At 36.6% G+C, this 23,999-nt stretch overlaps 1 protein-coding gene across 6 annotated transcripts in view; it reads left to right on the forward strand.

Moving 5' to 3' along the window:
* The window catches only part of LOC123554341 (disks large homolog 2-like), a 179,997-nt gene that overhangs the window by 48,614 nt on the left and 107,384 nt on the right, over nucleotides 1–23,999 (forward strand). For 5 of the 6 annotated variants that reach the window (XM_053548156.1, XM_053548159.1, XM_053548157.1 and 2 more), the window contains one exon: nucleotides 18,521–18,553. In XM_053548156.1, coding sequence (XP_053404131.1) covers nucleotides 18,521–18,553 — 33 coding nt within the window. Of the gene's footprint in view, nucleotides 1–18,520; nucleotides 18,554–23,133; nucleotides 23,224–23,999 lie in introns of those variants that run through there. The other variant, XM_053548162.1, reaches the window with a different exon arrangement.

A 23,999-nucleotide genomic window follows, 5' to 3' on the forward strand; every position in this document is an offset into this window, starting at 1 on the left:
TACAAGATATTTTTTATGAAACTTGATACAAGGACAGATGGTAATATGGAGAATAGTTTGATTTTAGTCTGTTGCTATGGCAACAAATAGTAAAAAATGTGACAAAAAAGCCTAATTTTGTTATAAGTTAAACAGTACAAGAGATTCTTTCATGAAATTTTGAAAGTAAAAGATAATTTCGGGAACATGCATATTATTTTGTTTACCTTATTTTTTCCATCCTTTCGTCAATCTGTCTGGCCTCCTGTAAGTCACAAATAGTTGATTCTGACATAACCTTAAAAGTACATGAGATATTTACTCCATCAGAGCACGAAGTGCTCAAGATGAGCTACTGTGATCGGTCATTGTCTGGTGTTCCTCGTCATGTGTCGTCCATCAACATTTGCCTTATTAACACTCTTAGAGGCCACATTAAATATTTGTGACCCAATCTTTATGAAATTTGGTCAGAATGTTTTTCTTGAGGATTTCTTGGTCAAGTTCAAAAATGGGTCATGTAAGGTGAAAGACTAGGTCAGTAGTCCAGATCAAAGGAAAATCTTGTTAACACTCTTAGAGTCCACAGTAAAAGTTTGAAATTCATGAGAATGGGTCAGAATGTTCTTCTTGATGACCTCTAGGTCACAGTTGTAACCCAATCTTTATGAAACTTAGTCAGAATATTTGTGTAGATGATCTCTAGATCAAGTTTGAAACTGGGTCATTTGGGGTCAAAAACTATGTCAGTAGTCCAGATCAAAAGAAAATCTTGTTAACACTCTAGTCACCAGTTAAAGTTTGAAATTCATGAGAATTGGCCAGAATGTTTGTCTTTCTGTTGACCTCTAGGTAAATTTGAATCTGGGTAATGTGGGGTCAAAAAGTAGGTAATCCGGTCAAATCAAATGAAAAGCTTGTTAACACTCTAGAGGCCACAATTGTAACCCAATCTTTATGACACTTAAGTCAGAATGATTGTATAGATGATCTCTAGGTCAAGCAGGTAATCCGGTCAAATCGAATGAAAAGCTTGTTAACACTCTAGAGGCCACAATTGTAACCCAATCTTTATGACACTTAAGTCAGAATGATTGTATAGATGATCTCTAGGTCAAGGTTGAAACTGGTTCATGTAGGGTAAAAACCTAGGTCAGTAGGCCAGATCAAAGGAAAATCTTGTTAACATTCTATAGACTCTAGGGTTTGAGTTTGAAAGTCATGAGAATTGGTCAGCATGTTTGTCTTGATGACCTCTAAGTCAGCTTTGAATCTGGGTCATGTGGGGTCAAAAATTAGGTCACCAGGTCAAATGAAAGGTAAACCTTCTTAACACTCTTAGATACCATAGTTTTGACCCAATCTTTATGAAACTTTGTCAGAATGTTTTTATGCCTCCCTTTGGGCATATTAGTTTTCAACTGTCCGTCCGTTAGTTCGTTCGTCACAACGTTATCTTTTTGCATGAAGGCACTTTACTCGCGAACCACTGCACCCAGGACCTTCAAACTTCACATGCTAATAGTACTTATTGAGTACACAACCTCTATTGACTTTGGGGTCACCAGGTCAAAGGTCAAGGTGCTGGCATTTGTCACCATTAGTGACAGCTCTTGTTCTTGATGATTTCTAGGTCAAATTTGAATCTGGGTCATGTGGGGTCAAAAACTAGTTCACCAGGTCAAATGAAAGGAAAAACTTGTTAACACTCTTAGAGGCCACAGTTGTGACCCAATCTTTATGAAACTTGATCAGATTGTTTGTCTTGATGATCTCTAGGTCAAGTTTGAAAGGTTCATGTTGAGCCAAAACCTAGGTCAGTAGGCCAGATAAACTCTGGTGAGCAATATAGGGCCATCATAGCCCTCTTGTTTAATGAAACCTGGGGCATAAATAGAAAGCAGTATGTAGAATTTACAGATCATTTTATTTTGTCACAGTTGAATTTTGTTCCCTCAAACTCGGATAATTGGAACACCACCCTCTGCTCAGATTTATCGTCAGGTCTTGGCAAACTTCCTATATAATGCATATGGTAACTACGTTCGAACTACTGATAACTTCGGAACTAATTTTGCCTGTCCTGTCTTGTTCGAGCAAGTTAAGTTTTACTGTACACATATATTTATTCTGTTTGTTTGTCTGTTCAATCATCAGTCACAAAAGATAGAACTGCTGCTATCTTTCAAAGTATAAATTTTTTTCCATGAAACTTGACTTATAGATTTAGGTTATTTGGAGAATATGGAGATTCTCCAGTTAAGCTTCAGTATAAAAAGTGTGGTCCCTATGGCAGCAAATATAACAAATGCCCTTTGTAGTAGGGGACATCTGTTGCTTGGCAATAGTCTTGTTTATATAAGAAAAACTTCAAAAATCTTCTTGTCTACAACTACAAGCCCTGGAACCAAGGCCTCTGGGATTAAAACTGGCCAGTCTAGATGTCACTTGTTTTACATTGATTTAGAAGAAAAGCTTCAAAAATCTTCATGTTTTCTCCATGTTGTTTGGCCATTGTACGTCAGTCAGTCAGTCAAAAGTGATGGATTTTTCCAAACTGCAAAGTATGATCTGAGACTAATAAGTGAAACCCAGGACTGGCTTCCACTATTTTTTTTGACTGGTTCCTGAAGTTGTTTGGCTTCAGCTATTTCTCAGTGGCTGGTTCCTGAAGTGGTTTGACTGGCTTCTGCTATTTCTGATTGGTTCATACAAGCCTCTGATGTCCTAATGACTTGTTTTGCTATTTCTTTGACTGGTTTCATAAGTTAAAATGTTTCTGAAAAAGTTGTTTTACAGTCTAAAATAAACATGTCAGCAGTCATTTTCTAATATGAAACTGCTGTGCTGTCTTAAGAAATAATTATACCTGATGCAGAAGAAAGGAGAGTGTAGTAGAATTTATGTTTGTCAGAAATCACTTTCATGTTCCTGCAAATAGCAGATGGCTGTCACTCATAATATTGAAATATTACTATCTTAAACTTCTGTGTTGTGTATAAATTGAGTTGTCAATATTCAGGTTCTTGCTACGCCTAGAAAATGAACTAAGAGCCGATGTTATTTCTTTTTCCGGCCTCAGTTGCTGTCCATGGTCAATTTTGAAATTTTGTCAGAATGTTTGACCTCATGAAATCTTGGCCAAGGTTGAAACTTTGTTATCTGGGGTTAAAACTGGGTCACTAGGTCAAATTATAGTAAAACCATGTTAATAGATCTAGATCAGAATTGGGTCATACGGGGTCAAAAGCTAGCTTGGTCAAATATTAGAAAATCTGTTCCATGGTTTTTAAATAAAAAGTACTTGATTTTACATTTGAAACACATATACATGTATTTATTTGATTTTTTATATGCCCGAAGGGACGTATTATGTTATGGTCTTTGCTTGTGACCACTCTAGAGGTCAAATTTTTTGTGGGATCTTTATGAAAGTTGGTCAGAATGTTCATCTTGATGATATCTAGGTCAAGTTTGAAACTGGGTCAACTGCGGTCAAAAACTAGGTCAGTAGGTCTAAAATTATTAAAATCTTTTGACCTCTAGAGGCCATATTTTTCAATGGATCTTCATGAAAATTGATCTGAATGTTCACCTTGAAGATATCTAGGTCAGTTTCGAAACTGGGTCACGTGCGGTCAAAAACTAGGCCAGTAGATATAAAAATAGAAAAACCTTGTGACCTCCCTAGAGGCCATATTTTTCATGAGATCTTCATTAAAATTAATGAGAATGTTCACCTTGATGATATCTACATAAAGTTCAAAACAGGGTCACGTACCTTCGAAAACTAGGTCAATAGGTCAAATAATAGAAAAACCTTGTGACCTCTCTAGAGACCATATTTTTCAATGGATCTTCATGAAAGTTGGTCAGAATTTTTATCTTGATAATATCTAGGTCAAGTTCAAAACTGGGTCACATGAGCTCAAAAACTATGTCACTATGTCAAATAATAGAAAAAACAACGTCATACTCAAAACTGGGTCATGTGGGAAGAGGTGAGCGATTCAGGACCATTATGGTCCTCTTGTTTGGACTTAGAATTTTTATTTTTGGAATTTTTTCTTTTTGTTGTTCCTGTCCTTTGGGCTTCGACAGTCCAGTTCTTGAAATTTTACTCCCATCCTCTGATGTAACACTTCTGGCGTATATTGCCCCGCTTGGCGGCGCTCTTGTTTTATTAATCCCCCGCCACAAGTGGTGGGAGGTTATAGGAATGGTCTTCGTCCGTCCTTCTGACCGTCCATCCGTCCGTCTGTCTGTCCATAGCACTTTCATGTCCAGTCCATATCTCCTAAACCCCTTGAAGAATTTTCATGAAACTGGGGTCAAATGATCACCTCATCAAGACGATGTGCAGAACTCATTAGTCAGCCTTGTCGGCTCAAGGTCAAAGGTTTGAGCCTTCCATTTTGTGTCCGCTCTATATCTCCTAAACCCGTTGAAGGAATTTTATAAAACTTGGGTCAAATGATCACCTCATCAAGACGATGTGCAGAACTGATGAGTCGGCCATGCCGACTCAAGGTCAAGGTCACAGTTTAGGGTGAAAGGTTTGAGCCTTCCATTTTGTGTCTGCTCTATATCTCCTAAACCCCTTGAAGGATCTTCATCAAACTTAGGTCAAATGATCACCTCATCAAGACAATGTGCAGAACTTATGAGACAGCCATGCCGGCTTAAGGTCAAGGTCACAACTGAGGGTAAAAATTTTGAGCCTTCCATTTTGTGTCTGCTCTATATCTCCTAATCCTCTTGAAGGATTCATATATGAAACTTGGGTCAAATGATCACCTATCAAGGCAATGTGCAGAACTCATGAGTCAGCAATGCTGGCTTAAGGTTAAGGTCACAACTCAAGGTCAAAGGTTTTAGCCTTTCATTTCGTGTCCGCTCCATATCTGATCGCCTCATCAAGAACTCATGAGTCAGCCATGTCAACTCAAGGTCAAGGTCACAACTCAAGGTCAAAGGTCTGAGCGCTGTATCTCCTAAACCCCTTGAAGGATTTTCATGAAACTTTGGTCAAATGATCACCTCACCAAGGCATTGTGCAGAATTCATGAGTCAGCCATGTCAGTTCAAGGTCAAGGTCACAGCTAAAGGTCAAAGGTTTACCCTTTAACTATCCATGACAGTGGCGGGGGATTTAGCTGTCTTTCAGACTGCCTTGTTGAATTTAACCCATTCTATAGTTAAGGTCCATTGAAATAATTATATCTGATATTTTTCACTTTGAAAATATCAGATATGTTTCCCTCTTTTTCATTTGAATAATTTACAGAAAAATGTATAATGAATAGCTATACTGGCGGATGGGTTTCACCTAAAGAGGTATCAATATTGCTTGGAAAATTGTTTAGTCTGGTTCAGTCTGTTCTAAAAAGCATTACAGACCAAAGAGGCAGACTATAAGTTTTCTCTGAATTAGATAGTAATAGAGAAATATGAATGATTGTAATTGCGGTGTTCTGGGAATTTTACACAAATGAGGTAGCCTTAGTGCAACAGTGTTCATGCAGACACAAAGTTGTCTTTGTACAAAACAAACATTGTCATCCAGTTTGTCATTCTCATTTTATTTTTGAGAAATATAAAATGTGCTGATTGATGAATCTATATTTTCATCTCCTGTTAGAGGCCCTGTAATAGGCAAAATAATTCCCAAAAGGAAGTTGAGCCACGCCATGGGAAAACCAACATAGTGGGTTTGCGACCAGCATGGATCCAGACCAGCCTGCACATCCATGCAGTCTGGTCAGGATCCATGCTGTTCGCTTTCAAAGCCTACTGCAATTAGAGAAACCATTAGCGAACAGCATGGATCCTGACCAGACTGCACGGATGCGCAGGCTGGTCTGGATCCATGCTGGTCGCAAACCCACTATGTTGGTTTTCTCATGGCATGGCTCAGTTGATCTATAGATAGAGTGGCAGCCCACACCTCAAGTAACTGATTGTAAACTGTTACAACTCTTATGGTCATGGGGGATGGGAGGGTCCTAAAACTTTGACCCATTTACCCCAAAATCAATATAAGCGAAGGTGTTTGGACCTTAAAATAATGATTAAAACATTATTATAGAAAAGAGGACTCGCTTTGGGCTGTTGCATTGTTCATTTCTAAATAAAAAATGTTGATAGCATTGCTGCAGGTTGATGTAGTGAATCTGTTGACACTTTTTTCTTGTAGTCATTTCCTGTCAGTGTACAAAAACTATGTAGTTACAGAAACTGATTATTGTTATTTTATTGTAGCAACCAATGTCACCCCAAAAAAATCCCAATTATTATTGCATTTCCCTAGAGTCCCATTCTAGCTTTCACAGATTTTTACAAGAACTAATATCAGTGCCAACAAATTGAATCACAGCATATAATTATGGAAGGTCAGCTTCCAAACTTGATTATATATAGCTTCTGAGAGGACATCAGTTAGGTTCTATCAGCGGATGTAATTGTATATAGATAATTCAATAGTCCTGGCCAGTTTAGCTGGGCATATCATTAGTTTTTTTTTCTGCTGCTGTTTTCATGCTGGACATCTTATGGTGGGAAAGTTATGGCATCACAGAGAGGAAATGACATTACCTAAGTTATGTCTTGAAATTAAAGGTTGTGGTTGTGGGAACAATGATTTCTGTGAAGCCTCGTATTATAATATTGGTACGGTGCAGATAAACCAACATATTATATTGTGTGCTCAAACACTTTACAATTTAATAGTTATTTTGTAACCAAAAGCAAATTCACTTTTATTTAACTACAATATGGTTAAATACATTTAAAAATGACCACATGTTTTGTGTCATTTTTGCCCCTGTGTTGGCATCGACATAGGTGTGAACTTCCTTGATTTAAGTTTTTCGGCTTCGTTTATAGACATATCTTTGGTAGTTTAAAAGATAATGACTTGAAATTGAAAATGATATATTCTTTATAATCGTTGTCTTCATGTGTGGTTACAATCCCCATAAATCTACTTGTATTTTTGACAGAATTATGCCCCTCTCATATTTAGTTTTTTGGCAATCTTCACTTTCTGGATATAACTTTAGTACAATATAAGATAATGACTTGAAACTTAAAATGTATCTTTGTCATCATCATCTGCATGTGTAATAGGGTCTTTTTATATCTTGGTGTATCTTCCTTTTAAAGTAGAAGTCTCTTATTGAGACATAAATTCATTTTACTGTCAAATCGCTGAATAGTGGAGCGTGCTGTCTTACGAACAGCTCTTGTTTTGATAAACATTGATTTAAACTTATTTGTGGTTAGTATGTCAAGTCATAAAAAAACCTTGTCAACTTTCTGTAGGTTCCATTTTTTATGTATTCATGATAAAATATTTGTCTCAATGAAATAAAGATGGAGTTCGAAACTGGGTTATTTGAGGCCAAAACCTAGTTCACTAGGTCGAATCAAATGAAAACTTGGTGAAGATACATTTTCTACTTGATCTTCTTTAAACTTTACTAGCATTTTTGTCTCTATGAAGTATAGTTGGTTACCAATCTGACTAAAGTACATCTCCAATTAACGCTACGCTTTGGATCGGAAGACGTGCTGTTGATAAACTTGTTCTGACAACCCTTCCGCTAGCCAATCAGAGCATTGCTTTCAACATTTTGAGAGTGAAAGTAGAAGTTTAAAAAATCTATATTTAGCCTTGGTTTTTCATGTTTATAATTCTTATGATGACCACATCATGACTGCGCCCTCGTGTGTTGAGAGGTATCATATGTCATAGTAAGGACTTGGTCCTGTAAGGGAAGTATATGTGTCAGGCAGCTGGTGAGCTCAGTCGGTAGAGCACTCGCCCTGTTTGCAAGGGGTCCTGGGTTCGAGCCCTGGACTGATTGCACATTTTTCTCACCCTGTGACATTTGATGCTATTTTGATGGTTTAGCCAAATGCTTGTTGAAACGAGTCGTCTGATTGGTTCAAATAGAAATAGATTTGCGAAAATAAAAATAGCAGTATCGGAAATCCAAATATAAAGAAAGATGAATGTGAATGGGTCATCCTCGATCTTCGTTTAGAAGATCAAGTACTTTAGTCAGATTGAGTTGGTTAATATAGCCAAAAACTAGGTCACTAGGTAAAATCATAGAAAAATACTCAGTAGACCTCAATTTCAGTTTGATCTTCATTTAAGATTATTAGAATGTTTTGTGTAATACTATGAACTCTGGATCAAGTTCAGAAATGGGTAACCAGAGTTCAAAAACTAGGTCATTAGTTCAATTCATGGAAATACCTTTTTAACATTGCTTTGGCCACATATTTCGCCAGAGCTTCATATTTTTGTTTCAATGAAATCTAGGATAAGTTTGAAACTGGTTTACCTTAGGTCAAAAACTAGATCACTTTGTCGATTCAGTAAAACATTTTGTGCTCTGTTCTGTATGAAAGTTTGCCAGTATGTTCTTATAAAATCTAGGTGAAATTTAAAAGTCAGGAACTAGGTCACTAGGTCAAATAATTGAAAAACTTTGTCAGTGTTCTGTTTGAGTAAAGCATGGTCAGAAAGCTTGTGGTGATGGCATGTAGGTCAGATTAGAAACTAGGTTACCTAGTGTAAAAACTAGGTTAGGTGAGTGATACAGGCTCATCATTACCCTCTTGTTTGGTGTCATAGCTGAAAGATAAAGGTTGTAGTGAAAATAACCTAATCAGTTAAAGGTGGTCAGTCACAACATTTTATGTGGTAAATTAAGTTAGAGATTTATTATGTCCCCCACTGGGGGAGACATATTGTTTTTGCCCTGTCTGTCCATCCCTTAGTCCATCCGTCACACTTCATTTCCAATCAATAGCTTGAATAAGTGGAGAACCATTTGACCTAGAACCTTCAAACTTCATAGTGTGGCAGGGCTTATGGAGTAGACGACCCGTATTGTTTTTGGGGTTACTCCATCAAAGGTCAAGGTCACAGGGGACTGAACATGGAAACCATTTCCTGTCGGTAACTTGAGAATCACTTGACCCAGAATGTTGAAACTTCATAGGATGATGGTCGACCCCTGATAATTTTGGGGTCACTCTGTTAAAGGTCAAGGTCACAGGGGCCTAAATATGAAAAACAATTTCGGATCAATAATTTGAGAACCACTTGACCCAGAATGTAGAAACTTCATAGGATGATTGTTCATGTAGGGTAGATGACCATTATTAATTTTGGGGTCACTCTATTAAAGGTCATAGGGGCCTGAACATGGAAAACCATTTCCGATCAATAAGTTGAAAATCACTTGATCCAGAATGTTTAAACTTTATAGTGTGATTGGTTATGCAGAGAAGATGACCCCTATTGATTTTGGGGTCACTCCATTAAAGGTCAAGGTCACAGGAGACTGAAGATGGAGAAACCATTTCCAATCAATAATTTGAGAACCACTTGATCCAGAATGTTGAAACTTCATAGGATGATTGGACATTCAGAGTAGATGACCCCTATTGATTTTGGGGTCACTCTATTTAAGGTTAAGGTCACAGGGGCCTGAACATGGAAAACTATTCCGGACAGTTACTTGAGAACCACTTTACACAGAATGTTGAAACTTCAAAGGATGATTGGACATGCAGAGTAGATCACTCCTATTGATTTTGGGGTCATTCTGTTAAAGGTCAAGGTCGCAGCGGATAGAAAATTGAAGTCCATTTTCGGTCAATAACCTGAGAACCATTTGACCTAGAACCTTCAAACTTCACAGGCTGATAGGATTTACAGAGTAGATGACCCCAATTGCTTTTGGGATCACTCCATCAAAGGTCAAGGACGCAGGGGGCTGAACATAAAAACTTGAGAACCACTTGACCCAGAATGTTGAAACTTAATAGGATGATTGGATATGTAGAGTAGATGATCCCTACTGATTTTGGGGTCACTTGATCAAAGATCAAGGTCACAGGAGGCTGATCATAGAAAACCGTTTCCAATACATAACTTGAGAACCACTAGGCCCAGAATATTGAAACTAATACCTCGGTCACAAATCCAATCCGACCGCCGCCCGATGATCGGCCGACGTATTTTTTCGCTCATCGGACCAGCGGCCGGCCGATGATCGCACGGACATCGGGGCATTTTGGAGCATCGGGCGGCGGCCGGACAAATTTTAAGTCTCACTTAAAATTTTACCCGACGTCGGGTCCGGGAAGGAATCGAGTTGAGATCGGATGAAGATCGGACGATCATCGCACGGAGATCGCCCGGTGATCGCCCGACATTGGAGTCATTGTACATGCGCCGGGAAAAATCAAGGTATGGCTACGCGACATTTAAATCGGCCGGCGACCGTCCGATTGCCGGACGGCCTCCGCCCGATGACCGACGGACGCTGGACGGTGCCCGTCAGGTGTCCGCCGTGAGACCGAAGGACTCCGATCAGCGCTTTGCGGATCACGTGGGTAGGTAGGTTCCGCCATGCATCTTGACTCATTTGAATGCGAGGCCCGACTCTTGCACATAGCTCTTGAAACATGTCTGGCTCCATACGCAAATAAGCCTTGAAATCGCCATGGTGCTCCAGACGCAGCTCCTGCATCAGCGTCTCGTACTGCCCATAGAGGGGCCGTCGCTGAATCCAAGGCTTAACCCACCATCGCCTTTGACGTCGCTGTCGGGCTTCAATTTCCTCTTCTGCTACCAAAGCAGCTATCGCAATGTTGAGGCGGTGTCTAGCTATTGCTAGCCTCTCCCTCAGCCTCGCTATTATCTGCTGCCGGTTCATGAATCGATCACCGGTAAGTTTCGGTCTGCGAATGAAAGACTGTGGGATTTATATATTATTTATATACCATTATATACCCGACCGATGCCCGCCAGATTGCCGTCCGGACAACGTACGATTCATTTAAATTTTCCGGCATCCTTGCGGCGCTCGGACGATACCCGGGCGATAGCCGGCCGATAATCGGCCGGCTGCCGTCCGATTGATAACCCGATGCTCCACCCAAAAGTTTTCCCGAACTGTCTGATTGCCGGCCGATCATCGGCAGATGCCCGGCCGGCGCCCTTTTGTGCAAACTACAGTGCCACTCATCGGACGGCGACTGGCTTCGACGTGTTAAGTCCGTCCGATGCCTAGATATCGGACGCATTGGCCAGGGGCCGGGTGATTTGTGACCGAGGCATAAGTTGGATGATTGGACAATGCCAAGTATATGATCCCTATTGCAGCCAACCATCCGTGTCTCTTTGACTTTCCTGTCCCCTATTGACTTCTTGCCTATACGACTATGCATTGGGTTGACATGCGCTTTTCTACAAAAGCATCTTCTAGCTTAAGCCCCAACTTTTACTACCCTGGCAGTAAGTTTTGTAGGAGGAGCCTATCAAATAACAAGGCTACTCCAGGCTGTCTGTCAGCTAAAAATAGCTCAATTTCAATGATTCACAAGCAAATGTAAACAATGGTCAGTTGAAGAAGAAATATGAACTTGCATGTTTTGATGATTACAAATTATTATTATAATATTTTGTGCATCCATATCAATATCATTGTTATGAAAAATTGAGTTGAGACTGGCATTCCTGATTTTTAAACTTCTTATTAATGTAAATTGAACAGTGAAACTCCAAATCAAACATTCTTAACTTTTCTGTCATTGCTGGCAGGTCTATTAATTGAGATAATGTAGCAATAAATGCAGAAATGATAAACTATTTAAGTCTGAGATGTAGCACAATGCACATAAATTAGCAAGTGTTGCTGTGATAAGGTCTAATAAAAATGATAAGCTATTTGAAATAATTTTCACTGTATGTCTGTTATTTAGTTCCCTATATCTTTGAAACATTTTTTAAATAAGACATAAAAATATAACTGCAGAAATGATTGAATATGATATTCTATTCAGTTTAAAAATTCAAAATTACTTTTCTGGAAAAGTTTTACAATGCACTCTAGGTGTTAATTCCATTGATACATCAAACCTTCTGCTGATCAAGTTTGTTGATAAAATTAACCACGTGGGAATTGTTTACATTCTCTGTTTCTCTAGGGTTCATGACCTCATTAGCTCCTCCCGACAAATTCAAATTTTTGGCAGTTAGGTTTAAATGATTTTTTGAAACTGTACTTCACAATTTTTTGTTTTAAAAAATAAAAACACCAATTGATAAAGAATATTTCAATGTGTATTTATGCAATTTTTCATAACTTTTTATTCAGTATTTTATTTAAAATTTTGAAAAAGGGCTCTCTGATGTGAAACATGCATAATTTATATAAAAACCTGCCCCAGCGCCATCTTCTGGCTTTTATATGGCAGTTGGGGGTTTAAGGAACAAATAGACCCATTTATTTAAGTACAGTAAGATCCCAATTAGAAACAAGTGTTTTGTAAAATTTTGTAATTACAACCCCCTCCCCCACTTTTATATATGAAAGTAAAGAAGGACTATTACTTTTAGCTTCATATATGCATTTGCATTTGACAGCTTACAACAAGTTTAAAAACTGTGTAGCTGTGAATTAATTTTTAAATTACCAGTCTATCTTGGTTGCACATCACAACCATGATAGAAAAAGGGAGGTAATGATAATTACACAAATTTGCATTTTAATGAATTTCAGGTAAAGATTATGTCTTTGATAGAAAGAATGCAATAGTTCTTTAATCAATTTATTCCTTAGGCAAAGTATGTTTTGACAGGTAGCTACGTACTGCTGGATTTCTTTGGCTGCCATGGAGTGGTAAGGTGCATATTTATGCCCCCTTCGAAGAAAGAGGGGTATATTGTTTTGCAGATGTCGGTCTGTCAGTCAGTATGTAGATCATGAAAATTAATAAGATGGTTGATCATGACCAGCAGATGACCCCTATTGATTTTGAGATCAGTAGGTCAAAGGTCAAGGTCACAGTGACCAGGAATAGTTTAACAGTTTCTGGATGATAACTCAAGAAAGCTTAAGCCTAGGATCATGAAAGTGGATAGGGAGGTTGATCATGACCAGCAGATGACCCTGTCGATTTTTAGGTCAGTAGGCCAAAGGTCAAGGACACATGGACCTGGAACAGTAAAATTGTATTCAGATGATAACTTTAGAATGCTTGGGCGATCACGAAACTTAGTAGGGAGGTTGACCATGACCAGCAGTTGACCCTCATTGATTTTGAGGTCAGTAGGTCAATGGTCAAGGTCATAGTGGCCTGGAACAGTAAAAATGTGTCCGGAAGATAACTTGAGAATGATTGGGCGTAGGATCACGAAACTTAAAAGGGAGGTTTATCATGACCAGTAGATGATCCCTATTGATTTTGAGGTCAATAGGTCCAAGGTCAAAGTCACTTTGCCCAAGAACAGTAGAACTCTTGTGCACACCAAATAATTTCTGGTCCTTGTGCAGTTACTGAATTCATCAAGGGGGGCATTTCGTGTTCGATGAGCTCTTGTTTTCTTAGAAACTCAGACAGACACAGCTGTTGTTTAACAGTTAAAATATACTATACAGTTGCAGTTATTGCATAAATAACCTACCATATGATGGTGTTTGGATAGATAAAATATACTATATAGTTGCAGTTATTGCATAAATAACATACCATTTTATCTGGAAGTCTGAAAAGGTCATAAGTGGTGTATGGATAGATATGCTATGTTGTCTTCAGAAGGAAAATAAAGAACCTATATTCTTTGTTAATTGGTTCAAATGAGTGCAAAGGAAACTAAATTAACTGTTCCATTAAGTGGGATTTTAAATACAATAAGCTCAACAATATCTCTAGCTATGGTCAGAATATAGCTGTGAAATAGCAAGTTACTGTAAAGTCTCTTTTAAATGCCACATTTAACTTACATACATTCAGATTGTTACAGAACCGTTTAATTAAAGCAGAAAAAAGCTAACTTGTTACATAGATACATGGAGCACTGTTAAATCAAGCGAAGCCAGTGACATTCCTGCCTGGTTAACCCAGTAGGCAGAGTACATGTCTTCAAGTCTGCCTCTTTTTATGTACCCCTCGAAGGTGGGCATATTAAAATCGCACTGTCTGTATGTGTGTATGTGTGTGCATGTGCTTCCATGTAATTTCTTGTCCAGGCTGTAACTTCAACATTCATAGGGGGATTTGAATATAATTTGACACAAATGTAAACCATATTGAGAAGGTGTGTCTTGCTTTTGACTTGGTCTCTCAGGTCAAAGTCAAGGTCACAAAATGATGTGTGATTTTTTTTCGTGTCCGTTCCATATCTTTTTGGCACATGGATGAATTTTGAAATAAGTTAGCACAAATGTTCATCTGATCATAAGGGTGTGTTTTGTCAATGCCCAGATCTCTTGGGTCAAGGCCACAATTTGACATAGTGGTTTTCTGCATGCAGCCATTATTTTGGTTTTTGTTGTTTATATATGGATTTAGAAGTCATTTTGTGCAAATAACTATTTCAGACTAAGAATATGCTATGTGCATGATCCAGGTCTCTTGGGTCAAGGTCAAGGTCATTATTTAAATTTTCATTTATTTTGCACAGACAGCTGTAGCATTCTTGGGCACGCTTTGGGGGCATTTGTAACTAATAGTGACAGCTCTTGTTATCTAGCTTACCTGATATATGGCCATCAGGACCCCTACTTTTCGACAATATTCCCCTGGTATTTTGGTGTGTTTAAAAGTATAATGAATAGCAGAGACTGATAAACTGCTTATGCTAAAGCAGATCTCTGATTAAAAAAAACAACAACAGGGTGCTTAAAAGAACATTTACAGTGGCCTAAGTGGCCTAGAAGCAAACATAATTCTTCTTAGAATGAGAGGTAGCTTTGTTTGAAAAAAAAACCCAGCTTCTTCGGTATGACAGCATCAATTTTTTTCATTTTGAAGTTGTGAATTTCAGATACTTAAATTAATTTAAATTCTGCTTTAAAGACAGCATAGTGTGAAGAAATATATGTAGTGGACCTATGTCTTCATTGAATTTGTTGGGAACTAAACCAACAAACAAAATTAATTATCTTTTGCTAGTATAAGGTGATAAATTTGTGATATATGATTTTATTATGATTGAAATTATATCATGTCTTATGTAAGAAGAAAGTTAGTTTCAATCACAGACATCTAGATCATTTTGTTGGGATTTATCATGGGAAATCAACCAGATGCGTTTTGGCAGGTGATTTTTTGTCATTTAGTTTTAGTTGAAATATTAGAAGTTTTTTTTTTTTTTCAAATCCAACTTTAGATTAAGTCAATTGTTTTGTTTTTAAGTTTCATTATTTTTGTTTAATGATTAAATTGCACAGTAATCTCTTCTGGTTTGGGGTAAGCCTCAAATTAGGTCAATACATTGAAAAATAGGTCATTTGGTCAAAGTAAAAAAAGTTAGAATGACCGTATTTTGTAGCCATGACTTTAGACTATGTTAAGGATCGAGGATAATATTACACAGTAGTTTCTACTGCCAAGATGAATAAAACTAACTGGTGTTTCCATTTGGAGTAAGATTGGAATTTTTTTGAAAACACCTTTTAATTGAATTGACTTAATATGATTATTTAAGAAATAATTTATAGCAAAAGAGTGTTTTAACACTATTTATGCATGATGGGCGGTTATACGTCGGGCATAATAATTTCACGAGGGCGCAGCACGATTGAAATTATTTGTACGACGTATTACCGCCCGAGTGTATAAATAGTGTTAAAACAGAGTTTTGCTATAAATTATTTCAACTCTAATATGGCCTTAATTTAAAACGTAGATAAAATATAGTAGCGTTCTTCCTTGTTTGCAACAAAAACATTGATGTCACCGCATGTTAACGTGACGTCATTCTAGCATAAGCGTGTTTTAACAGAGACAAGTATATTAGAATGTGTTTTAAATGATACAAATTAAAATTTAACATAATTTGTTGTAAATGGAAAAAAATACATTCAGTTCAAAATGTTGTTCCTTATGGTTCTATAAGGTTATATATACTGGTCATATCTCTAGAAGAAATTAAGGCTCCATTGAATTACACTTTGCAGAAAATATGTGTGATTTCAAGACAGCCACTGTGTGAAGTCTCAGTAGGGTAAATGTTCTTAATGTGAAAGTTGGTTTTCCTTTTCTGTCATTGTAATGTCTTTTAGTGTTAATGTCACATCCCTGCTGGTAATCAAGAGCCACATTTTGTGTGGGAGGTTTTTTTGATGCTCTCGGAGGCAGTAGAAAGTTATAACAGTTTCACAATTATGTGTATTAGTAAAAATCTATAAGTAGCTCACCTCTCAATAATAATAATAATAATAATAAAAAGAAAAAAAAGTTGTAATTTTATTAACAAGGTGCTTAATTTTACAATACTACAATATCTGGTCTATTGAAAGACAACTCTTGAAATACTAGTGAAAGCCTTCCTGCTGGAGTTACTCTTCTTAGGTTGTTGAAGTAGTGAGAGACATTCTCAAACTATCAAATATTTATGGGAGCAAAAAGCTTTCACACTCACAGAGACTTGTGCCTCCATATTTTATGACATGTGCCACGACATACTGACACATTATAATTGGTAAATAATTTTTTTGAACTGCCTTTTTTTCACCAGTTTCATTGTAAGATTTCTTTTATTTTACTATCAGCTCTTTAGTGCTGTATTGTCTAAATTTCTTAACTTGATCAGCCATCTTATTTGAATTGGATTTTGAAACATGCCTTAAATGAATCTTTAACCTTTAGCATGCTAGATAAATTGTCGTCTGCTGGAAATGTCGTCTGCTAAAATTGTAAAGTTCATTCAATTTGCTCCAAAATTGGAAGAAATATTGTCAGAGTAGCAAACAGCTTGGAACCTGATCAGACGCCGATTTAATCGGCGTCTGATCTGGTTCCAAGCTGTTTGCAAAGGCTGTTAAATTCGCCTGCAGCAGGCTAAGGGTTAAAAAAAAAAACCTGTCATCAAACTTAATACATTGATTTTAATGGTCAGTTGATGACTATTTAAGTTCTTAGGGCCAGTAGGTAAATAGACCTGGAATGTCAGAATGGTTTTTGATAAATAACTAGAGAATGCTTTGGCCTGCAGCAGTCTGACCTGTTTTGTTGAATTTCATATTTCTTAATTTTGGCGATTCGTTTATAATCAAAGGGTCAAAGTCACTCTGACCTTGAGCCTGAAAATGGTTTCCTATCAATAACTAAAGAATGATCATGCATAAACCTTTGGTTGTTAGACCTCCTAAGATGACTTCCTGCGGTAAGTAGAATATGTAGATGCCCCCTTTTTAGTGGTCAGTAAGCCAAAGGTCAAGGTCAAGGTGACCATAAGATTTTCAGATACTTTCTGACCAATAATGGAAGAAAACTTGAGTTTACAGCAGTTCTATTAAATAGGTTAGTTGGCAGTGGTCAGTAATAAGTCAGCATCTTTTATTAATGGCATTATAAGGTGAAAGGTCAGTGGCTCAGAGTGACAGTGAGGTTTAAGGTTGTCATGATTTGTGGAGGTGGAAGTGGAGAAAGATCTTGACAAATTGTAGGTATTTCTTTACTTAGGAAGTTGAAAGCCGCACGTTAAACCAGGTACTGATGGTGAGAATTCTTTTCCCACATCATCAGACCATTTTTCCCCCTCCTTAAATTGATTTTATTTGATGAATATGTTAATACTGACTGTCACAAACTGATGTGTGTAGCACATCATTTAATAATTCTTAAATGTATCTAATTGTCAGACTTCAGAACGAAATAGGTGGTAAAATTATTTAATGAAAATATACAGACTCTTTTGGTATGTGTTTGCTTGTGAAAAGAAACTGAAAATTGCACACCAGTTTTGAGAAGGAAAGTTTTATTTATTACCTAGGATGTAGACATAATGGTACTATTGCATATGATTTCGTTACAGACACTTTTATTGTCTTCTGAATTATTAAAATATTCCTAAAAGCTTCTAGAGCTAAAGAGACAGTGAAGCCTAAAATTTCTTCATGTGTGTTGGTGTATATCACATTAGATATATGCGGTCCAAAAAAAAAATGAAAAAATTAGCTGGGAAATGGTAATGTTCGTTCTATGCAGTTTTGTATTTTATTGGTAGATTTGGTAAATTCCTATGTTTGTGGAGCTGATTGGCTCAAACTTTTCTTTTTGTTTTTTGTAAACTGGAATGGGTGCCATGTTTGGTCAAAATCGGATACATCCATTTTCAACTGTAGGTAACTACATGATAATTGTATTCACTTGAGTCATTCCATTTAAGATGTGGATTAATGTTGCTTTTTGTTTGATTGACCAAGTTGGTTTGATCTTTATGGCATGTCTGACCATTGCATTTTTTGGTGTATCTTCAACTGGTCTGACCAGAAGGTTCAAGGCTTGTGAGTTGTCAAAGTTTTGATTAGTGGTCTCTGACATCATATCATCTGTTGTCCATCAGTTATAGTTTACATAAATATCTTTTCAATAATAATATGATTGTATCTGTTTTAATAATACTGCAACTCTTTCATTTGCTAGAATTGTCTTTGAGCTGTACATATTTCTTAAAAAGATTTGTTCAATATATTAAAATTTTGATTGTTCTTTCTATTTTCAGCCACAAGGTTCAGATGTAGATGATGAAGAATATGTAAGTAATAAAAATGATATTATTGTGAAAAAGTAATTCTAAACTCTTTAATAAAATGCAGAGTTAATTATGTCTCCCACATGTAGTGGAGGAGACATTGATTTAGTGCTGTCCGTCTGTCTGTCTCAAAGTTTTTCAACGCAAATTGTTTGACACCATTGGGTGGATTTCAGCCAAACTTCCCAGAAGTGAACATTACCAAGTTCAGTTTTGCATATAGTCAGCATTTTCCCGTTTTTGTGATTTTCAGCTGAGGTATGGCTCATGATTTATCAAATTTTATGATGTTTTTGCCCTTACCCTATAATATCTTTGGACAGATTTCCACCAAACCTTACAGATGTTATCAGTACTAAGCCTCATTGTGCATATTTCTTGCTTGTCCTGGTTCACTAGTTGTCAGTGGAGTTATGGCTCTTCATATGTCTTACACCAAATTCCACAAAAGTGATCATTGTCAAGCCAAGTTGTGCGTACATAATATTATATTTTCAAAATGTTTCAGTTTGGTGATTTTCAGTTGAGTTACGGCCCTTGATTCATCAAATTTTGTGATGTTTTGGCCACCTCTCATCTAAAAGGGCGGGTTTCCCCCAAGCCTTACAGGAGTGATCAGTGCATATGATCGGCATGTTCTAGTTCAGTGGTGTTCAGGAGAGTTTTAGCCCTTGATTTGTCATATTTTACAGTGTTTACACTACTTGCTGTATACCAGTAGGCTATAAATAATTACGTACTTGTTCTTGAAAATTTCAATGTAAACATTTATTAAATAATGATTAACGTAGACAGTTATTCTTGGATACTTCTTAAGAGCAAATTTCACTAGCTGCTACAGAACAGTTTCCAGGCAGTATGGCAAAGAGAAACTGAACTATCCTAAACAATGTTGTATCACATTGACAGAGGTTAGAAACCCTTTTAATATGATATATGCATAAAATATGATATCAGACAATGATGTGGTTCTGGAATTGTTAATGGTAGATATTTTTATTAGACAAAAAGGCAGATTGGTTATAAGATGGGTTGCAACTTTGATGTTGAAAATCAAACTTTCTTATCTTACAGACTTTATCTGACTGGAAAATGATGATGTCTACTTAAATTTTGCAGTGTCTTTAAGGTGTATTGAACTGTTTGGAACCAGAATTGTGTGTGTATTTGTGTGCAGTTGTGAACTCATTAACCTGATTCTGCATTTGTGACTAGTGCAGACCAAGATCAGCCTGCACATTCTTGCAGTCTGATCATGGTCTGCACTGTTTGCTATTCAGTCAGTAAATTTTCAGTGAACACCCCTTTGAATAATAAGTCGTACTGCCCAGATTGGATGATGGACCAGTCCATTTTAGAAATTTAATAGGGTAAAGATTTAAGTGGAAATCCCAGAATTCATATCTTAACCCTTACCCTGCTAAATTTCTATAATGAACTTGTCCATCTTTCAATATAGACAGTACCATTAACTGTTAAATCGGATGCATACAAAAAATATACTGACTGAATGGCAAACAGTGCAGATCATGATCAGACTGCACGGCTGTGCAGGCTGATCATGATCCACACTGGTCGCAAAGGCAGAATCAAACGTATTCAGCATGATAAGGGTTAATGAAATAGCCATTTTGAGGAAATAGATAATTTCACAGTAATGGTACATCACTCTGTCACATAATGCCTGTCAGCCATAGATGGAGTTGTAACCTCCAAGTATATTTAGGTTTTTCAGTTGTCTGTAGGATATGAGGGGAAACTTCCGTATGGGTTGATCACAGGAACTGGCAATGTGATATATAATCATTATATACCTATGTTACCATGTAATTACTTCCTATCAGAGTAGGAAGTATGTTTTTTTCCTTCCTTGATACAGCATGGTATGTCATGATAGTTTCTAAATAAATCTCTCTCTGCTGTACAAAAGGAAGAAATAAATACTGGAGACAAATGACTGAAACAAAAACAAAAGACACACATAAGTAATATAACAAAGGGAATAACAGACAGTACTGCCAGTGTTAACATACCTAGGGTTTGCATTTGATAGATGTTGAAAGAGATAAAAAACCTTAACCAAAAGGCAAGTTTTGAATAGTTTCTAGCTTCTCATTAGCTCACCTGAACACAAAGCCCTCAAGGGGAGCTATTGTGATCACCCTGTGTTTGTCATCCGTCCTTGTGCGTCAATGTCATAAGTCGTTAACAGTTGGACAAGTCACATTTTTAGCCCAATCGTAACGAAACATGTTCAGAATATTTCCCATAATAAAATCTCGGACTAGTTTGTGACAGCTAGGGTCATCTGGAGTCAAAAACAGGGTCACTAGGTCAATTAATAGGAAATTTCTAGCATTTTCTACATTTTCATATGAAACTTTGTTGAAATGTTTGTCTCTATGAAATCTAGAAGTTAAAAACCAGGTAATCAGCTAAGGTCAAATGATGATAGAAAAGCCTTGTTATCACAGTCTAGTAGCCACTCATGAATTAAAATTGCTTATTCTGTACATCACAATATATGAAATTTAGGTCAGTTTTAGAACTGGCTTTCCAGAGATCAAAAACAAGGACACTAAGGTTAATCATATAAAATCTTGTTAACTCTTTAGAGGCCACAGTTTCTGTTTGATTTTCTTGAAACTTTGTAGGAATGTTTGTTGCTAGAAAATATCAATGAAGTTTAAAACTAGAATACATGAAGTCAAAAACTAGGTCAGTAGGTCAAAGCATAGAAAAAACTTGTTTACACTCTAGTGGCCAAATTTTTTGTTTGATCTCCTTAAGTCTTTGCCATAATGTTTGTCTCTATGAAGTCTAGATCAAGTTCAAAACTAGGTTACTTAAGATGGAAAGACCTTAACACTCTAGAGGCCACATTTTCAACTTGATCATCATAAATCTTAGTCAGAATGTGTGTCTCTATGAAATCAAGGTCAAGTACAAAACTTGGTTACCCAAGGTCTTAAACTAGGCCACTAGGTCATATAAAAAATCATTCAAATACTAGAGGCCACATTTACTACTTGATCTATAGACAGCTGGCAGAACGTAAGTCACTTTCAAAACTGGGTTATTTGAGGTCTTTAACTACCTAGGTCATAAGGTTGAATTATAGAAAAACCTAATAAGAGGCCACATTTTCTAGTTGATTTTCATAAAACTTTGTCAGAATGTTTGTCTCTATGAGATCTAGTACAGTTAGATGCTTGATTATCTGTCAAAAATGAGGTCACTAGGTCAAAGTAAAAAAAGACATTGTTAATTCTCAAAAGGCTACATAATTTTCTACCTGATCTTCATGAGACTTGGTAGGACTGTTTGTTTTATATCTATGATTATAAGCCCGCCCACTTAGCTCAATAGGTAAGAGCGTTGGTCTACGGATCTCGGGGTGGCGAGTTCGATCCTCGGGCGGGGCGTATGTTCTCCGTGACTATTTGATAAACGACATTGTGTCTGATATCATTAGTCCTCCACCTCTGATTCATGTGGGGAAGTTGGCAGTTACTTGCGGAGAACAGGTTTGTACTGGTACAGAATCCAGGAACACTGGTTAGGTTAACTGCCCGCCGTTACATGACTGAAATACTGTTGAAAAACGGCATTAAACCCAAAACAAACAAAAAACAAATATCTATGATTATAAGTTGGTTACTGGGTCATTTAGAAACAACCTAGGCCATAGCTCAAACTATATAACTTTAGAGGTCACTATCAAAAACCTTTGTAAGAATATCTGTCTGTATGGAATCTAGGTCAAGTTGAAAGTAAGGTACCTGAGGTCAGTTACTATCATTGAAAAACTTGGTTATTGATCTACCTGATTTACATAAAACAAGGTCAAAATGTTTGTCTCGAGATCTATAGGCCAAATTAGATACTAGGATACATGGGTTAAGAACTAGGCCAAGTGAGCAATTTAGAGCCTTCATGGCCCTCTTGTTTCATTTATTTTTAAGCTATCTTGGTTTTGCAACCAAGTTAGGCAAATGGAGGTAACAATAATTTCTTAAACTTGCATTTCTAATGCAAGTCTTAAGTATAATACAATAGCTTTGATATTTATATCATTCCTTTTAGGCAAGGCTATATTTCTATTATGCAACCAAGATAGAAAAAAATAAAAAAATCTAACTTGGACCTAGTGTCACTGACCAGACTGATGTCAAAAGTTTCGAACACATTTGATTTATCACCTTTTAAAAAAAGAATTTGCTGAAAACAGAAAAAAACAGGAATGAAGTAGTTTAATTGTGAGATTGTAATCATAATGTTTTCTAGTCCCTTAGGCATGATGTGGATCCAGGGGATAGAATAACAGCCGAATGTTTATGTTACCTGAAACATTGGAACATTCCTCTTGTGAAAATTTTGTAACATTATTATTAACTTACATTTTCAATTAACTACAGCAGTTAAGAGAGATAGCGAAATCTGTTTGGAACTTACATTCCTGTGTTTACAGTAAAAGTTTATAGGCCTCTTACACAGCTGTTCATTGTGTTTTTGTGCGTATTATGATGTGCTTCTAAATAACTTTTCAAATTACAAAATCTGCATTATAAAAGAGTTTTCTCCTTCCTGGTAAAATTTCTGCAATATTTTGTGAACAGGATATCTTTTAAGACAGAGGAATAAAACTTACTTTTTTTGTAGTTTTAGATCTGGTATGTAAAAAACTAAATTTACTGTATATGATATTGTTTTAACTCATAATTTACTCATGGATAATTTACTGGTGGATAACCTTTTGTTTATAGTTCCTATAGGTACCTCTGAATCTATGTTCCAAAATTAAGAGATAAATATTAAAACCATTTTAAGATTTTTTCCTAAATAATCTGTCTTCTTTTTAAAGAAGTAGTTATTGAAGGGAGATAGTTAAAAGAAGTTGTTAGTTATTTAAGGGATTTCTTGGTTATAGTACAAGGTTCTGAGTTTCTTAAGGGAGGTAATTGCAATTGTAATTCTGGGTTACTTAAGGGAGGTAATTAAATAAATGAATTATTTTAGGTAAGCTATTGAAAGAAGTACTTAGTTAAGGGAGATAATTAATAGGTTTGAAGTATTTAGTAATTTCAAGAAGTTAATTTAAAGAAGTTCTGAGTTACTTAGCAGAGGGGTTTTTTTTTTTGAAAAAAATTACATAGTTATATTTAAGGGAGTAATTGAAAGAATTTGAATGTTTGATAAAACCAGATTATATGATTCTAAAAGCTTACTGACTATTTGCAGTACACATATGATTATGATGGAAATTTTAACCCTTATCATGCTGGGCACGATTGATTATGCCTTTGCGACCAGTGTAGATCATGATCAGCCTGCACATTTTTGCAGTCTGATCATGATCTCCACTGTTCGCCATTCTGTCAGTATCAGTTTTTGGTTTAAAACTATTAAAACTAAGTACCCCTTTTAACAGTTAATGGTACTGTCTATC

Source organism: Mercenaria mercenaria, chromosome 7, assembly GCF_021730395.1.
Source record: "Mercenaria mercenaria strain notata chromosome 7, MADL_Memer_1, whole genome shotgun sequence".
Taxonomy (NCBI): domain Eukaryota; kingdom Metazoa; phylum Mollusca; class Bivalvia; order Venerida; family Veneridae; genus Mercenaria; species Mercenaria mercenaria.